The sequence below is a fragment of the Bos javanicus genome, chromosome 8 (genome assembly GCF_032452875.1).
Source record: "Bos javanicus breed banteng chromosome 8, ARS-OSU_banteng_1.0, whole genome shotgun sequence".
NCBI classification, from domain to species: domain Eukaryota; kingdom Metazoa; phylum Chordata; class Mammalia; order Artiodactyla; family Bovidae; genus Bos; species Bos javanicus.
The window spans coordinates 23,977,807-23,995,231 of record NC_083875.1 but is presented as its reverse complement, the minus strand read 5'-3'; the positions used below and the strand labels follow the sequence as shown (position 1 = coordinate 23,995,231).

Sequence of the window (17,425 nt, the reverse complement as noted above, 5' to 3'; positions counted from 1 at the left end):
CTAACAGACTTCAGGTTTTGCCCTGGCATTAGGAAACATAATTCACGGCTTGTCTGTGTGTGGGCATGGAAAAGCTGAAGACTTGGGCAACAGATTGCTTCCGGCCTGGATCAAAACTGTCCTAACAGAGGTAGAAGGCACCTCCTGCATGTTATTTTATATTTTTATAAAGGAAAAAGAGCCACTTTATTGGACCATTTATAGGTGCTGCCATAAAAGCTTAACCATTAAAAAAAAAAAGGCAGTATCAAATGAGACAATGTACTTTTAATGCCTTATAAATGATACATCCTATTAACCATTGTAGTTGTTTTTCTTTTTTTTTTTTAACTGGCTATTTTGTTAGTGTTTTAATTTTATAACAGCACTGTGGTTTTGAAAACTAAAAAATAACAAGAAGCCACCTGGGATCTAACAACTTTAACTTGTTTACTTTATTCAAGTCTGTTGCCTTCCTCAGTTCAGTGATGCAGGTTGTGTTGACCCTACAAATTTTGTACCATTTTGACCATTTGTTTCTCTGTGGTATAATTCTTATCAAATTCAAACCCAAGGATTGCTCCCCTCTTGACATTTTCTGATGCTTTGTTTTCAGGGCGCTCCCACAATGCTTTGCTTGGCAGCTCTTCACGGCATGGTGGCCTTGGTAGGCTCCGAAGGGGATGTAATGCAGGTAAAAAAAAATGGGGGTGACACCTAAATGTGTGCATAGTCACAGCAAGGAGAGAATACCCAGTATCTCATCATGCTAAGGAAGACCGATATATGCTCATGGTAGTGGTTACACTGGGCTCTCTGTGTCTTTATATATCTCTTGGCCAAGAATTCTTTTTGTACAGATTTGTTCCTTGTTTTATTTGGATTGTAGGAATTAAACCTAGTCAACGTATATACTTTCCATAAAGTTCTCTGCCTGAGGAAAGCAATTGGATCCTAAGAAATTTCAAAAATTTGAAATAGGAAGCTCCACTTTGCATCTGTAATGTTTAAATATGTATCTGTGTAATTATGCTTTCTATAAGCTTCAAAAGTTTCTAAAAACTTTAAAAGCTTTTCTACTGTAGACTTGAAAGAAAGTGAACGTGTTAATCTCTCAGTAATGTCTGACTCTTTGCGACCCCATGAACTATAGCCCTCCAGGCTCCTCTGTCCATGGAATTCTCCAGGCAAGAGTACTGGAGTGGGTTGCCATTCCCTTCTCCAGGGGATCTTCCCGACCCAGGCAGTGAACTCGAGTGTCCTGCATTGCAGGCAGATTCTTTACGTTCTGAACCACCAGGGAAGCCCATATGGATGTATAAATTTACAAGTAATTCTAAGGCATTCCTTTGTTCATACAGTAAAGGTTTATTAAGTGACTGCTACTTGCCACACTGAACTGGCCCTGGGATATCAGTAATTTAATAAAACATGGATCTTGCCCTCAAGGAGCTCATGGTTTTTGTTTTTGAAATATAAGGACATATGATGAGTTATTCCATAGCTTAGATGTTGACAACTGATACAGTGGGAGTATCATTATCTCCTTTTTTGAATGGTTATTTCTCCTTTTTCTTTCAGCTGAAGTCAGAAGCCATCCAGTCCTCTCAGTCTCAAGGCAGACTTAATGAAGTCATTAGAACTTTAACTCAGGTGAGAAGAAGAATTTCAAATCCTTAAGTGGGAAAACAGATATTCCCCTTTGCTGTCTTTTTCTCTCTCATGATACAAACTGTCTTACGTAGAAAATGGGGAAATCTCTGGTTATTCATGGTGAGTTCCAGGGGCAGTGGAGAACCGCTTAGGGCCCTGTATTTGCTGACCAACATGCACCACCTCTGGAAAAAAAAGAAAGCTTGAATTATTGAGTTAACTTAAGTTGCTTTGGTTTCTCTTAAAAATTTAAACCTGACCCTCTAAAGAATGTCAGGCCCTCCGGACAAGGAAAAATAGAAGACAGCCAAAGGGCAGGGCAGATAGCTAAGCTGAATGGTCAAGAGGCGCTAGTTCAGATGTCACTAAAAGTATTTGGGTGAATTATTGTCAGAGTTATTCTTGGCTAAAGAATAAAAATGTCCATCTGCTTAGAAATGATTTTATATTTTCAGATATTTATTTAAAACGTCATGACGTTCATTGAATGGAAGAAACTAAAAAAATATCACTGAGGCTCCTCTCAACCTGAAGCAGCTGCTACTCACGTGTGGTCATGTTTCTTTATAAGCGTTCTTATTTTCTCTGCATAGTTGCACTCTTACCACATGTAGAACTCTGTGTCCTAGGCTTTCACCTGGTGGACTTGTTTGTTTTTTTCTTTTTAAACATAGCTGGTTATAATACTCACCACATGAAGAAGTTATAGTAATTCATGCCTTTGAAAGCAAACAAATCCTGGGACAGAAGAAATTGTCTTTTGCATGTATGAATGTGAATATTCTCAAAAAATTTTCCTGAAACTTAAATTGCTATAATTTGGGTAAAAAATCTGTAAATGAAAAATATTATTTAAAAGATCATATTGTGAATGGTAAAATAGTAATAGAGCACTGTTTAAAGAAGAGAACCAAATAATATCTCCTTCTACTTTTAAACATATTTTAGTCCTAAGCAACTATCAGCCCTTTTTACTTTTGGGATTTTCTTTTCCCATTTTTTGAAAACTCCTTTAGACCAGTCTGACTCAGTGAAATCTGAGACAATCACTGATCCCTTCTGTCATGACTGATAGATTCATTCATTCTTTCATTCAGCAACACTTGTTGATCACCTCTATGTCCCACATTTAGTGTACTACACAGAGGATAGTACATCTTGTCATAGAACTTCTCACTACCAGCCAAGCTACCACCTCATAAAAGATTAGTGACCTTCTGTGTGTGGCCTTTTATTGAGTGGAATTTGTATCTTGCCCATCGTTGAACTGTTAACATTTCATTCATAGGTCATCAGTGTGTCTGGGGTGATTGGTCTTCAGTCAAATGCCATCTGGCTTCTAGGACATCTTCATCTGTCTACTCTGTCCTCAAATCAAAGTAGAACCTCGGGTAAGATTGGAGTCATAGAACATGGGAGCTGGAAGGAGGGGTGCTGACGTGGGGCTGTCTACTTTGTTAAGAGCATTAATTTTCATAGCCGCCCTCAGAGCTGCGTGTTATTGTCCCTCTTTTACGTCAGAGGAAGATGGACCATGGAGAAGTCTCCTGATTTGCCCAGAGTTACACAGCAGTTAAGTGGGAAATACACAGTTTGAAATCAGATCTGTCAGCCGCCAAAGCCTGTGCTCTTTTCACTCTCCCTCTCTTCCTTCCTTAGAGATAAGTTTAGATGTTGGGTCTAACACCGTCTTTTACAAAGAACCTAAGACTCAGAAAGATTACATGACATAGGTGCAAGCTTAGTGAGAAATCCAGAAACTAGGAATCAGATCCTTGAAGCTTGGAACAGAGTTCTTTTTACTTGAGTAGGTGTAATCGTAGTTGTATAACATTCATATTTCATTAAAAGACTCTTCATATGGCTGGAGTTCTTCTGGCCCTGGCATTGAGAAAAGACTGAGGTAAGTACTTTTAAAGATATGCATCTCCTTGGACTTGGAATTAAAACCCTAGGTCTTACTGCAACAAGATTTTTTCTGTTTCTATTGCTTTTAAATAAAAGCAATAAAAATATTCGCAGTTCCCACGTGGTTAATTTATGTATGTACTTGGAGGTTTTCTGGGGAAGACATCAGTGTAATGCACTGGGACCTATATCTGCTCCTTGCTCTTTATAGAATTTTGACCACTGGCTCTCTTGGACTCGGGCCAGGGAGGTTTAGGTACCAAAGTTTCCTCATTAAAACCTAGTTTCACACATCCCCTGACAGGTAGTCTACCGACAGCATTACCAGGAACATGGGCCACCATAATTACTGTCTCCCTGCCTTTCAGTCACTCCTTAGCTATAGAAATAGGGCATGGTTCCACAGCATTCCCCACATAATGAACTTTATACATTTAAAAGCTGTCATACTGTGAAGTGAAGTGAAGGTTGCTCAGTTGTGTCCAACTCTTTGCAACCACATGTACTGTAGACTGCCAGGCTCCTCTGTCCATGGAATTCTCCAGGCAAGAGTTCTGGAGTAGGCAAGAATACTGCTGTTTCCTTCTCCAGGGGATCTTCCCAACCCAGGGATCGAACACAGGTCTCCCGCATTGCAGGCAGATTCTTTACCAGGGAAGCCCAAAAATACTGGAGAGGGTAGCCTATCCCTTCTCCAGGGGATCTTCCCGACCCAGGAATCGAACCGGGGTCTCCTGCATTGTACGTGGATTCTTTACCAACTGAGATACCAGAGAAGCTGTCTTATTAAAACTGGAAAAAGAAAAAAAAAACATCGTCATATTGGAAACCCTTGGTAATGCTAGTCCTGAAGGACAGTGGTCTCTCAATGTCCTGGTAAAAATAGCATGTTTATGTCAGGCTTTTGCTTTTTAACATAGGCTTGTCATTGTTATGTTATGGGCTACATATATTCAAGGTCAGTTGTAGTAAATCATCTTATACTCAGGTTCTATGGAGGAAAATGACTGTGTATCTGGAAAAGTACAACTGCTCGTTTCTGATGGAATTTTCCATTGGAGCCATCTATCCCAGTAAAAACCATCTCGTTAAACAATATGGGGAACCAGGAGGAAAAGAATCTAAGAAACTCCCAGGACTCAACTAGCATAAATGTTACTGCTTCGCTATTTCAGGTCAGCAGGCACATCTGGTTTTTTGTATGTGTTGGTCACATAGAGGTCCCTGTCTCATGAAATAAGAGAGTGACTAGTATTAATATTGATTGACGTATTTCCATGGTTCATGTATCTGACTCAGGATGCCCTTGATAGCCCATAGAATGGTGGTCTCAGCTTAGAAGTCCAGCTTAGGACTCCTTGCTGACACAGAGGTCACTGGATTGGAGTTCATTGACGTGCCAAAGTGGAAAAGGGTGTTTTTTTTAAACCACTTCAGTACAATTTTCGCCTTCTATGGTTTTTTTTCCAACCACTCCCAGATTTACCACCGTTTTAGATTTGCTTGCATAGTCTCAGCCACTTAATCTAATAGAATTAGTTGCAACCACAGAGTATTGTTCTGAGATTAATGGCATAAACATCTCCGCTTTGTCTCTAGGTTGATATGGCAGCATGAGGTCATTATCCTTCCTTCATTAGTCCTGCCAAGTTCACTGGTTAATTTGATCATTTTCTGTCTCCACAGTGCCTACTGACTACAGCTATTTGCCTGAAAGCAGTTTTATTAGAGCAGCCATTGGCTTCTTCGTTACAGGAGGAAAAAAAGGCAAGTGAGCACATTTCTTGACTCTTTCTACCTGTTAAGTTTGTATGCCCTAAGCTTGCTTCTGTAGATTAAACAGTACAAATCTGAAAGGGTGAATAATTTCGCCTGCCAGATCATCTTTGCAGTAGAGCTGACTAGGAGACCAACTACGAAATAAGTGATACACAAACATACATACTGTGTATCCTCCTGAAATTACCAGTTTAATATCTAATCTTCCTTTTGGCCATTTCAAAAGTATAAGTGCACATTACTTTTATTGTCAGTTTCAAACGAGTGTGACCTAAAAAGAGAAAACACACGTTTGTATTACAGGACCTGACTTGGAGGTAGGTCTTCTTGAACTTTGTGTGATCACTCTATGTTGTTGGAATCACTGGCTCTGGTTCTTAATTTTAGCTTGTGTTCTTTTTCTTTGCAGTAATGCCTTTGTGATTCTTTGTTGCTGCCACCAACAACCGACAGAGATTTAGTGCTTTTGTTTTTAACTGGAGCCAAAATAATCCCACATTAATTTTTAAGTAAATGCACGTTAATGATACACACCTATAAATTTATGCTTTGAGAAAAAAATGGATCCAAACTGAGTGTGTTGTGGCTCAGGAACCAGTTTTATGTAATGTTCTTTCATTGATGTTTTACTAGTTTCATTCTTCGTTGGGCTGATTTTGTCAGTCTGGGCAAAACCAATGCCTGTATTACAACAAATCCATCCAAATTTTAGGGGAAAAGTCTTTGAACAAATTAAAATGAAGACATCTGGAGGAAGAAAATTTGATTAATGGAGGTCATGGAGGAATAAAATCTTACCATTGGAAGGGACATTAGAGGTCATGTCTGTTGTCTAAGTTTCTACTAGGTACAGTAGTCCCTGGAGCTTCCAAGTTATAAACTACTTTCATAGCTTGGACATAAATTCCCTTAGTTTCTGGAGTTCCAGAAATTGTGCTGTTATCCTAGAGTTGTGAGTTAGCATAACTTGCTTTTCATATCTTCAGTAAAAGTTGGTATAATGTTATGTCATTGTCACACAAGGTATGTGTAGGTATGACCATGTCATTTATTACACATAATATGGAGTTGTTTATATATTGCCATAAAGTAAGTCTTTTTAAAGTAGATGTTGTAGCAGAGATGTCTCCATTAACAGGAAATTGAATTCGTACTAAAGGAACATCTAAAATTTCCATGGCTAGAATAATTCTAGGAACATCTAAAATTTCCATGGCTAGAGTAATTCTAGGAACATATATTTTTGCTCTAGTTTTTTGTTGGTTTGTTTTTGTTAGTTTGCTCACTGATATTTTATAAACTTTTAAAATGATGCTAATGTGAGATTTTTCCATGAGATATTTCTTATTAGTTCTTATTAGATTTTTAAACCAAATGAAACACAGACTCCTTTTCTAGTGACTAAAATATCATTTTGCTCCCTAGATTCATATTTCTTAGCAGAAGTGAATTTTCTCTGAATCTTGTGGAAAATTCTTGATAAAATGTAACATTTTTATGATTGGTCTGTCATGATACAATAGGATATATTCTGTTCCAAAACTGAAAAACATCAGGTGAAATTGACATCAGAAATGTTATGTAAAATCTTGCTATTAAAGCTATTTGAAGACAAGTAAATGAAGTATTTTAAAAATGCCTTATTACCAATCAGATTTTTGGCATTTTCAGGTTGTGGGAGAGGGCTGCCTTTTTGTCAGGTTTCCTGACTAGATTCCAAGGAAAATCTATTCAGCCTTACACATTACTAATGATGACCCCAGAGGAGTGGGGGCCGTGGGAGGCTGACCTCCGCCTCGGAAGCCCATTTACAAAGACAAAACCAGACCCTGCTCTATGGGTCTAAATGGGATGGCCAAATGCGGAGGTGTGCATGCAAACGAGTGTTTTCTTCTTCAATATGCCCAGCTCATTTGAATTTTAATAACTCCCTTCTGAAGCAGCTTTTGAGTTTAAATGTCTGGATGTCACTCATCAGAGCCCAGTGGGGCTGCTGATAGGAAGGATGACAACTTTGGTGAACTCTTTTGAGGAAGAAATGGCTTGAGAGAATAAAAATCATGCTTGGCATAGGCAAAAGGGAGAAAACTTTCGGGATAGCATGGCTCCATTGCCTCTGTGTGCCATTTAATAACTTACGAGAGGAAGAACAATGGCACACGTTATCCTTGATCCACACATATGCAGGGATGAGATTGGATGAAATGATCTCAATTTTAGCCAATCACATCTGAGACAGTGAATATATTAGTCTGCGTTCTCATGTTCAGGACTTTTCTCATTTTAGATGCCCACTTTAATACTCATACAATAGAACATACCAGATGTTCATAGTATCCATTCCTTCACACAGGCCTACATTTTTAAAACCATGCCAAATAGATAAAATTCCTTCCATTTTTGAAAGACTTCAGTTAATAGTTTTAAATATAACTGGTTTTTTGCTATACTCTATAACATTTTCTTTTCTTCCCTAAGAGTCCCACCTCCTGGCAGATGTAATATTCCTTAACCTTTGTAATGATCATAATCTATTCCTTTGGATATTTATTGACTGTGCTGGATTTAAAATTTGCTTATAATCTAATCCCTCCTATTCTGGAATTATTTTTTTCTTCTTAAGGCCCTCTAAGTTTTGGCTCTTATTTTTCCTTCTTTTCTATTCCTTTATTCTTTCTCCCGATTTCTGATATTTGTTTTTTCTCAACCTCAGAGTATATTCAAATTTCAAGGTTTTTCCTAATTTTAAAATAAAACAGTTAAACTGTCTTAAAAGTACTTACTGAAAGTCATCATTTATTTTTGGTGATAATGTTATATATTTCTACCTAACAATTCGGACACGACTGAAGCGACTTAGCAGCAGCAGCAGCAACAATTAAAGGGGACTTTCATGGTGGTCCAATGGCTAGGACTCCATGCTCATGGCTCAGCTGGTAAAGAATCCGCCTGCAATGAGGGAGACCTGGGTTCCATCCCTGGGTTGGGAAGATCCCCTGGAGAAGGGAAAGGCTACCCATTCCAGTATTCTGGCCTAGAGAATTCCACAAACTGTACAGTTCATGGAGTCACAAAGAGTCGGACACGACTGAGCGACTTCACTTTCACTAACAATTTAGGGTTATTTTCTTACCAATTCTCTTGCTAGGGAATATGACTTTCCAAGATTTTTCTACTAGGCTTTAAAGTTTACAGTAAGAAGTATAAAATTAAGTCATTATGAATGGCATTTCCTTCTTGATATGGATTCATTGGTCAGTGATTTGAGTGTATAAGAGTTGGACTTGTACATAAACTATAAGTAGGTAGATTGTTGATTGATCATTTTTGGATTACTAGCATGAGATATAATTGTTGATGAGTCTAACCAAAAGAACAGAATTAGTGAACTCCAAGTATAGAATAAATGATATGAGAAAGCTATCCTGTTTTTCTGTTGAAATTATAAAGTTGGTTACCAGAGTATATTATTTTTAAATAGGTTAGCTTAGTAATAGCTTACCAATACAGTTCTTTTTACGAAGTTATTAGAAATGAACACATGCGTATAACAGACTTCCCAGGTGGCTCAGTGGTAAAGAATCTGCCTGCCAACTCAGGACGTGAGTTCGATCCCTGAGTTGGGAAGATCCCCTGGAGGAGGAAATGGCAACCCATCTAGGATTCTCACCTGGAAGATTCCATGGACCAAGGAACCTGGCAGGCTACAGTCGATAGGATCATGAAGAGTCGGACACAACTGAGCAAAGCAACATGTATATAACATGAAGTTCAAAAACAGTATGAAGAAAAAGAAAGAATTCCCTGTAATCTCACCACCTAGAGATAGCCTCAATAGATATTCCAGTGTGTGTCCTCTAGCTGTGTATGTGTTTATATTGAATTATAAAATGTATATTATTTTATTGTCTTTTATATATATAACAAGTTTCCATGTAAATGGACGTGATCACCACTAATCTCCTGCATAAGGAGGGTTGGGAAAGTATGAAGAGCATTCTTACATCGCTCTCTAGACTAGTGTTAATAGAGTATGTTGGGAGAGTATTTAATTTCTATTTTTTGTTGTTGTAAACATCATAAAAATATTTGAAAGAGTAAACAATTATCCCATGGCTTTTGGCATATGTTAGTTGCTCAGTCGTGTCCGACTCTTTGAGACCCCATGGACTGTAGCCTGCCAGGCTCCTCTGTCCTTAGAATTTTCCAGGCAAGAATACTGAAGTGAGTTGCCATTCCCTTCTCTAAGATATCTTCTTGACCCAGGGATCAAACCCAGGTCTCCTGCATAGCAGGCAGATTCTTTACCATCTGAGCCACCAGGGAAGCCCTTTCTAACAGCTATTATCACTTTATTTTAATTTGTTCCTTTTATGTACACACAATGTTTACATATTTCCCAGTATACACATGCTTTGTATTCTTTAACCTAACATTGTAAACATTTCCCTATTTTCCATATATCTCCATAATTATCATTTTTAAATGACTGACTGTAGAATGTTCTGTCAAGTTGATGAATCATAATTAACCCATTTCCTTATTGGTCATCTAAAATGTTTCCATAATAGAGAATATCCTTGTGAATGTACCTTTCCTTAGGATAAATTCTCATCAATTTATAATTAGGCTCTGAGGATGTGATGACTCTAAGGATGGCATGGCCTCATTGCTCTTCAGAAGGATTGTATCAGGTTTCAGTACCTCGGCCCTGTATAAATATCATAGCAGCTTGTCACAGAGGTTAAAAGCTTGGGAGCCAGACTGCCTGGGTTCATAGCCCACTTACATGGCTTGTCAGCTGTGTCACTTCAGGCAAGCTGCTTAAGTCTGTAAGGCTCAATTGCTTCTGTAAAGTGGAAAAAATAATTGAATCTTCTTTCTAGAGTTTTTGTAAGGATTATGAGTTTATGAATCATTTTATATAACAGTGCTTAGAAAACAAATAAAGAATAAACCCTTTCTAGTTATCATATTACAAAGCAGACCTTCATTTAGGTAAACAAATGACTATAATACAAGCCAGGCAGGTATAAAATGATGCCTTAAGGCTAATTTGCATTCATTGTCAGAAGGAATGAACATTTTTGTATGTATTTACCATTTGAGATGTGGTTTCTTTTTTTAATTAAATGTTAGACTTCCTTTTTGGGGCTCCCCAGATGGCTTAGCAGTAAAGAATGTGCCTGCCAATGCAGGAGACACAGTAGATGCAGATTCAATCCCTGAGTCTCGAAGATCCCCTACAGGAGGAAATAGCAATCCACTCCAGTATTCTTGCCAGGATAATCCCATGGACAGGGAAGGCTGGCAGGCTACAGACCCTGGGGTTGCAAAGAGTCAACCCCGGCTGAGCACACACACACACAGGGAAGGACATAACCCTACAAGCCATAAGGAAGAAAAAGAAAATTCCATTATCCCGTTTACATTTTTTTGTAGACTTTCTCATATAAGAAAAAGCTGCCTGCCTGTCTTTCTTTCTGTGCTTCCTTCCTGTCTTTCTTACTCTTTCTTTCTGTCTGTCTTTCTTTTGATATGGACCACTAAACTCCTACTGTATTTAATTATTATTCAGTTATTCATTATTTTGAATTGTCCTCAAATTGTTCCAGATTAGATAAGAGCCTCTGACTCTTGTGTCCTTCTGAGGTAACCTCATCATTCTTTGAGTGCCTTTTGTTTATGGCACACAAAGATGTTCTAGGTTCATCTTATTTTATCCTCAGACTTGTAGTAGCCTAAGACTCAAGTGTCTTTTAGTGGAGAATGATATTTAGAAGTCAAGATCTGAGTACAAATTACTACATTGCTACTGAGTTAATCAGTGTTCCTAGGCCCTTTCAGTGGACACTTAGAAATTTTGTTCTCTCTCTTCTTCCCTCCCCTCCCGTCTCTTTCTCTCTCACATATGTCTGTATTTTCGTGTCTAGCTATGTGTGTTGAAAACCATGAGTTTACACCAATATCTCCAAACCAGTATCACAGATTTCCTTCTGCGTTTTCCTCTTCTTATTTGTAACCTCCTCTAGAGTTGTAAGAAGCCCAGCTCCCGTTATTCTCAATATATTTGCCAGAGTCCTGCTAAACCTGCCTTTCTCTCTCTTGGGTCCTGATTTCCCCTGGGCAGCTACCCTGCTTGGCAGCCTTCCTGGTGCTCATGGGCTCAGGGATGTTTTTGTTTCTGGTAACACCAGATGATGTACTTGGTCCTAAGGCAGAACACCCTACCAACTCTTATGTCTGACTGAACCATCAGAATCACCAACTGCTATCAACAGCTGTCTTGATTAGCAATGCAGACAGAGGACGAGATGGTTGGGTGGCATCACCTGACTTGATGGACATGAGTTTGAGCAAACTCCAGGAGTTGGTGATGGACAGGGAAGCCTGGCATGCTGCAGTCCATGGGGTCACAAAGAGTCAGACACGACTGAGCGACTGAACTGAACTGTACTGATCTTGATTATATAGTGGTTCCTGGCAAGGGGCTTAGCATCTGCAAAAATATGCCTGCTGTCTTTATATTGTCTACCTGTGTTTCCTAAGGACTTTGTCTAGAAAAATCCTACTCATCCTTTCCATCTTGTTTTAAACATCCTTTCCGCAGTGGAAGGCAAGGGAGGATTCCCAGATGTTCCCAGATTAGTATATATTTGCTATGTGATCCGTTCCTTTATGTTTTTCGTAGTACTTTACATATGTGTAATTATCTGCTTAATTATTTGTGATTCTTTGTTTAAAGTCCATCTTTCCCATTAGACTGTAATTTCCTCAAGGGCAGGAAGAGCTTCTGTGTTTAATCCTAAATGCTTAGTACAGAGTACTTGGCATGTTAACAGTTTTCAAATATTTGTTGTTCTACTGCTTTAATCATGTATACACACACACACACACACACACACACACACACACACTTCTTCTAAACAGTGCTAAAGATGGAGAAGGTAAAGATATATCCACACTATATAAGGGACATTATGCTGGTGATGGAGCATAGACACACCAGCCACTGTTAGCCTACTTGTTACCAAACTTTTCCTATAAGGGTTATGCATGTACATTATAGCGTTGAGATCGGATCCTCTGTGTAGCCAAAGTATGTGTGATAATGGGTCCTGTTGTAATGCATTATGTTCGGATATGCCATTTATATCAGGGTTCTTTGAAGCTGTCAACTGGGTGAGGGATTTAAAGCAACTTTGCACCCAGATTTTAAAACATCTGGATCCTTTTAACAAGTACTGTTAGGCCTTTTGAGTTCCAAATCCATTGTCTATAAAGCATTCCAGTGTTTCTTTTTATCTGAGGCACTTGTGTGAAAGACGGAGCTCTGTAATAAGGGAACTGATCATTCCCATATCCTAGGTATGGGTTCTTGTGTCTGATGCTGATGATCTCTGGGGAGAGAACCATGTGACTCTGTTCTCCCACTTTAGGGCTACCTCTCTCTCCATACCTCCCCCCACATGCTTAGAACTACCACGTATTTCCTCCATTCCTAACATCTACTATAATTTCTTTCATTCTAGTTAGTATCAGAATTAACCTATAAATATAGTGGAAAATTTCTGTGTGATTCTAGCTCTGTTAGTCCATACTAATTCTCTGCTTTTTTGAAAAGTGGAAGATGTATTGCATGATAGCACTTACTGGATATTCTGTGTTCCATCTGACAAGTTCTGCTCATTTCTGACACTTGCTTGTATATTTTGTTTGTTTGTTAGTCGCTCAGTCTGACTGAGTTGCTCAGTCGTGTCTGACTCTGCCATCCCATGGACTGTGACCCACCAGGCTCCTCTGTCCATGGAATTCTCCAGGCAAGAATACAGGAGCGGGTTGCCATTTCCTTCTCCAGGGGATCTTCCCGACCCGGAGATTGAACCCACGTCTCCCACATTGCAGGCAGATTCTTTACCATCTGAGCCACTGAAAGGTTGTTACTGAACCACAAAAGACACCGGGATTGTTGGCCTCCAGAGGAGAAGAATTCAATTCGGGGCCAGAGAAGAGGCTTGATCGCTCAGAGCTTTTGTGTAGTAAAGTTTTATTAAAGTGTAAAGTATAGATATCTTCCCTTGGAGCTCAGTCGGTAAAGAATCTACCTGCAATGCAGAGACCTGGGTTCAGTTCCTGGGTTGGGAAGATCCCCTGGAGAAAGAAATGGCAACCCACCCCAGTATTCTTACCTGGAGAATCCCTGTGGACAGAGGAGCCTGGCAGGCTACAGTCCATGGGGTCGCAAGAGTCAGACACTACTTAGTGACTAAACTACCACCAAAGAATAAAAGAGATAGAGAAAGCTTCTGACATAGACATCAGAAGGGGGCAGAAAGAGTGCCCCCCTGCTAGTCTTTAGCTGGATCTTATATAGCTACTGCTGCTGCTGCTAAGTCACTTCAGTCATGTCCAACTCTATGCAACCCCATAGACGGCAGCCCACCAGGCTTCCCCGTCCTGGGATGCTCCAGGCAAGAACACTGGAGTGGGTTGCCATTTCCTTCTCCAGTGCATGAAAGTAAAAAGTGGAAGTGAAGTCGCTCAGGTGTGTCTGACTCTTAGCGACCCCGTGGACTGCAGCCTACCAGGCTCCTCCATCCATGGATTTTCCAGGCAAGAGTACTGGAGTGGGGTGCCATTGCCTTCTCCTACTAGCAAGCTGTTAATTATAGAAAGGAGATTTCTCAAAACTGAGAGTGGCACCAGGCCCCTCACCCACAACATGCATTTTGAGATAACATTGGCACCAGGTGAGTCATCCCAGGCCATAAAATGATTAGATTAGGAGAACAGTGTATGAGTGAAACATACAGGTTTGTCAAATAGGTTCTGAGTCTTAGGTGGAACTGACTTGAAGAAAGACAGAGTCTAGGGTAAAGACATAGTTCATTAACATACCTTAAGACAAACATTTCCATAAGAAAAACACATTGGTTAGCTCAAGGTTTGAGAAAAGTTCAGGTGGAGCCAGGTGTCATCATGGCAACACAGAATTTTAAGAGATACTTCCTTTTAAATTTGTATAGAGAAGGGGAAAAAATCTAACACTTATTGGTTTCCTCCTGCCAATTAAGAGAGAGATAAGAAATATCTGAGGCTTGCAGCCTGTTTCCTCCATTTGGAGACTGCTGGCCTTCCTGTCTATTACCCTCTCACCACCAGGGAACCTTGTATATTAGGTCAGTTCTAAAGAGTGTAGAAACAACGTACAAAGTGTGTAGACAGTGATGTGCAGGTACTGGTGAAAGTTTTGTTGTCCTGTCAAGGGAGAGCTCGTTGTCTAAGCAAAAAGTGAAGTGAAGTGAAAGTCGCTCAGTCGTGTCCAACCCTTTGCGACCCCATGGACTATACAGTCCGTGGAATTCTCTAGGCCAGAATACTGGAGTGGGTAGCCTTTTCCTTCTCCAGGGGATCTTCCCAACCCAGGGATTGAACCCAGGTCTCCCACATTGCAGGCGGATTTCTTACCAGCTGAGCCACAAGGGAAGCCCCTAAACAATAAAGGATCTAGAAAATAGTCATATTTCACATTGAGACCTGGTTTAGAGGACAGGTTTAATGTCTTCCCTGATTCTCTAGATCCTCTGGAAAGTTCAAATTTCCTAGTGAATTCTGTAGAAGGAACTGGGATATAATTTTATATAATTATAAAAACACTTGATCTGAGAAAAAATTTAATAGAAATCTGCTTATGAATTAAAAGATTTCCAATATAGAACTGGATTTATGTCCTCAATAGGACAGAAGAATAATTCTATGCCCAGATTGTCACTACACTATCTGCCAATTCATCAGACTATTTCTGTGAATTGTGAGCCAAAAGTCCCCCAAAAAGCATCTTAAATTTTGTTGTTGTTATTGTTGTTTTGTGAAATCAAAGACCCCAGTTTGCAGCCAACTTTGTGTGTGGACAGTCACCACGTGTATATACTCAGTATACAGTTATGTGAATACCCAACCAGGTAATTCCTATCACAGCATTTTTTTACTCATGCCTGATTTTTCCTCATCTGTTCGTCCTCTCACTAGAATGTCAGCTCCACGGTGACTTCTTCTGCCGTGTTGGACACAGTTTCCACTGTCTGGTAGCTAGTAGATCCTTAGCTGAATAAGTGAATGTGTTTATGAATATATTTACTTTTTTTTGGTTAGAAATTCTTCTCCTTGTAATAGCAATAGTTAACTCCCTGATAGTATCTCCTGAACTCCTAGTATTATATCACAAGGTGGAATACCAGTTACTGGTAACACAGCATAGAAGAGTGGCAGGGGCGTTGAGCTTTTAACATTTTCAAAAAGCAAAAAAGTGTTTGTTGGCAGGGAGACAAACAGCACTGGAAAGCACACCACTAATCTTACCTTCCCAAGTCAGCAGAGGCAAAGATAGGGAGGTTTGTTGGTGACGACTAAGAAAACATGCTGATCCTTGAGACAGCTGAAGTTCCTAAACATCAGAGAAAGGCCTGGCTTAGAAGGATGTGTTTACTAGTCATCAATGCATAAGTAGTCTGTGAACCTATGAGTAAAAGAGTGTAGGCAGTGATAGAAATTATGTTGTAGTGCTTTTTATTATAGAAAACAGTGACTCGCTTCAAGTGACTCAATATTTACTGCAAGGATTCATAGGTTTCTCAGAAATACAAGGACAGATACTATTCTCAGCCCTCAGAGTATCAGAGGCAGGAAGATATCAGGCATCAAGACTTCATCTTGCTCTTTCTGTCTACCTTGCCAGGGCTGCATCGTATCATGGATCCTGCCTTTCATCCCAAAGACTGCTTCACCCCTTTCTCTTCTTTTGTGTTTGTGTGTGTGTGCTGAAATACATATAACATAAAATTTACCCTTGTAACCATTTTAAAGTCTACAATTCAGTGGCATTTAGTACATTCACAATAGTATGCAACTGTCACCAGTATCAAATTACAGAACAGTGTTCATCACCCCCAATCCAATTTATTTTTTTCCTTTTGTTGCTCATGTTTTTGGTCATTCCTAAGAATCCATGACCAGATCAATAGACTTATCTTTATGTTTTCTTCCAAGAGTTTTATAGTTTCTTATATTGTCACTGATCTACTTTAAGTTAGTTTTTCTGTATGGTATTAGTATTAGTAGGGATCCAGCTTCATTATTTGCATGTGAATATCCAGTCATCCCAGCAGTGCTTGTTGAAGAGACACCTTCTTTCTTCTATTGAGTGCTCTTAGCACCCTAGTCAAAAATCAGTTAACCATAAATGTTGGGTTTATTTCTGGCCTCCCACTTCTATTCCATTTTTAATACATGTCTATCCTTAGATTTGCCAGTACCACTCTGTTTTAATTACTATAGCTCTGTGGTAAGTTTTGAAATTGGTATGTGTGTGAGTCCTTTAAGTTTTTCTTTTTTGAAATTGTTTTGACTATTTGGGCCCCCTTTGCAATCTCATATAAATTTGACAATCAGCTTTTCCATTTCTGCAAAAAAAGTTGTTGAAATTTTATAGGTATTGTGTTGAGTCTGTAGATAGCTTCCATCTAGGTTATCAAATTTGTTGGCATAGGACTTGTCTACATAGAGCCTCCAGCATTTCACAAAAGGTAGTTCAGATCTTCCTGCCCCAGCACTGTTCAAGCAGCATTCTCCACTCTGAGTTTCTGCTCAGATAAGCCATGACTCCCTGTATCCATCTGTTTGTCTCTCTGGTTTTGGAGACAACATCTTGCCCTGTGCTCTTCCCTTTCTTAAGGATCCAAGAGAGTTGTTGATTCTTCAGTCTGTTTAGCTTTTTACGTTTATAATAGAGTGGTAATTGCCAAGCTCTTACGTGTAGAACTGAAAACCAAAAGTCCCCCCCTTTTTCTAACTTTTTTAAAGTATAAAAAACATAAAATTTACCATCATAACCATTTTTAAGAATACATTTATATAGGATTACACTATATTCACATCATTGTGAAACTAATCTCTGGAATGTTTTTATCTTGCAAAACTGAAACTTTGTACCCATTAAGCAAGAACTACCCTTTCTTCCTTCCCTGATCCTGGTAACCACCATTCTACCTTCCCTATCTGTTAATTTGACTATTCTACTTGCTGGATTTAAGTGAAATCATAGCATTTG

General features: G+C 39.2%; 1 protein-coding gene across 2 annotated transcripts in view; it reads left to right on the top strand.

Moving 5' to 3' along the window:
- The window catches only part of FOCAD (focadhesin), a 302,861-nt gene that overhangs the window by 254,762 nt on the left and 30,674 nt on the right, over nt 1-17,425 (top strand). For both annotated transcript variants that reach the window (XM_061425184.1, XM_061425185.1), the window contains 5 exons: nt 8-130; nt 596-673; nt 1,561-1,632; nt 2,921-3,023; nt 5,227-5,307. In XM_061425184.1, coding sequence (XP_061281168.1) covers nt 8-130; nt 596-673; nt 1,561-1,632; nt 2,921-3,023; nt 5,227-5,307 — 457 coding nt within the window. The remainder of the gene's footprint in view (nt 1-7; nt 131-595; nt 674-1,560; nt 1,633-2,920; nt 3,024-5,226; nt 5,308-17,425) is intronic.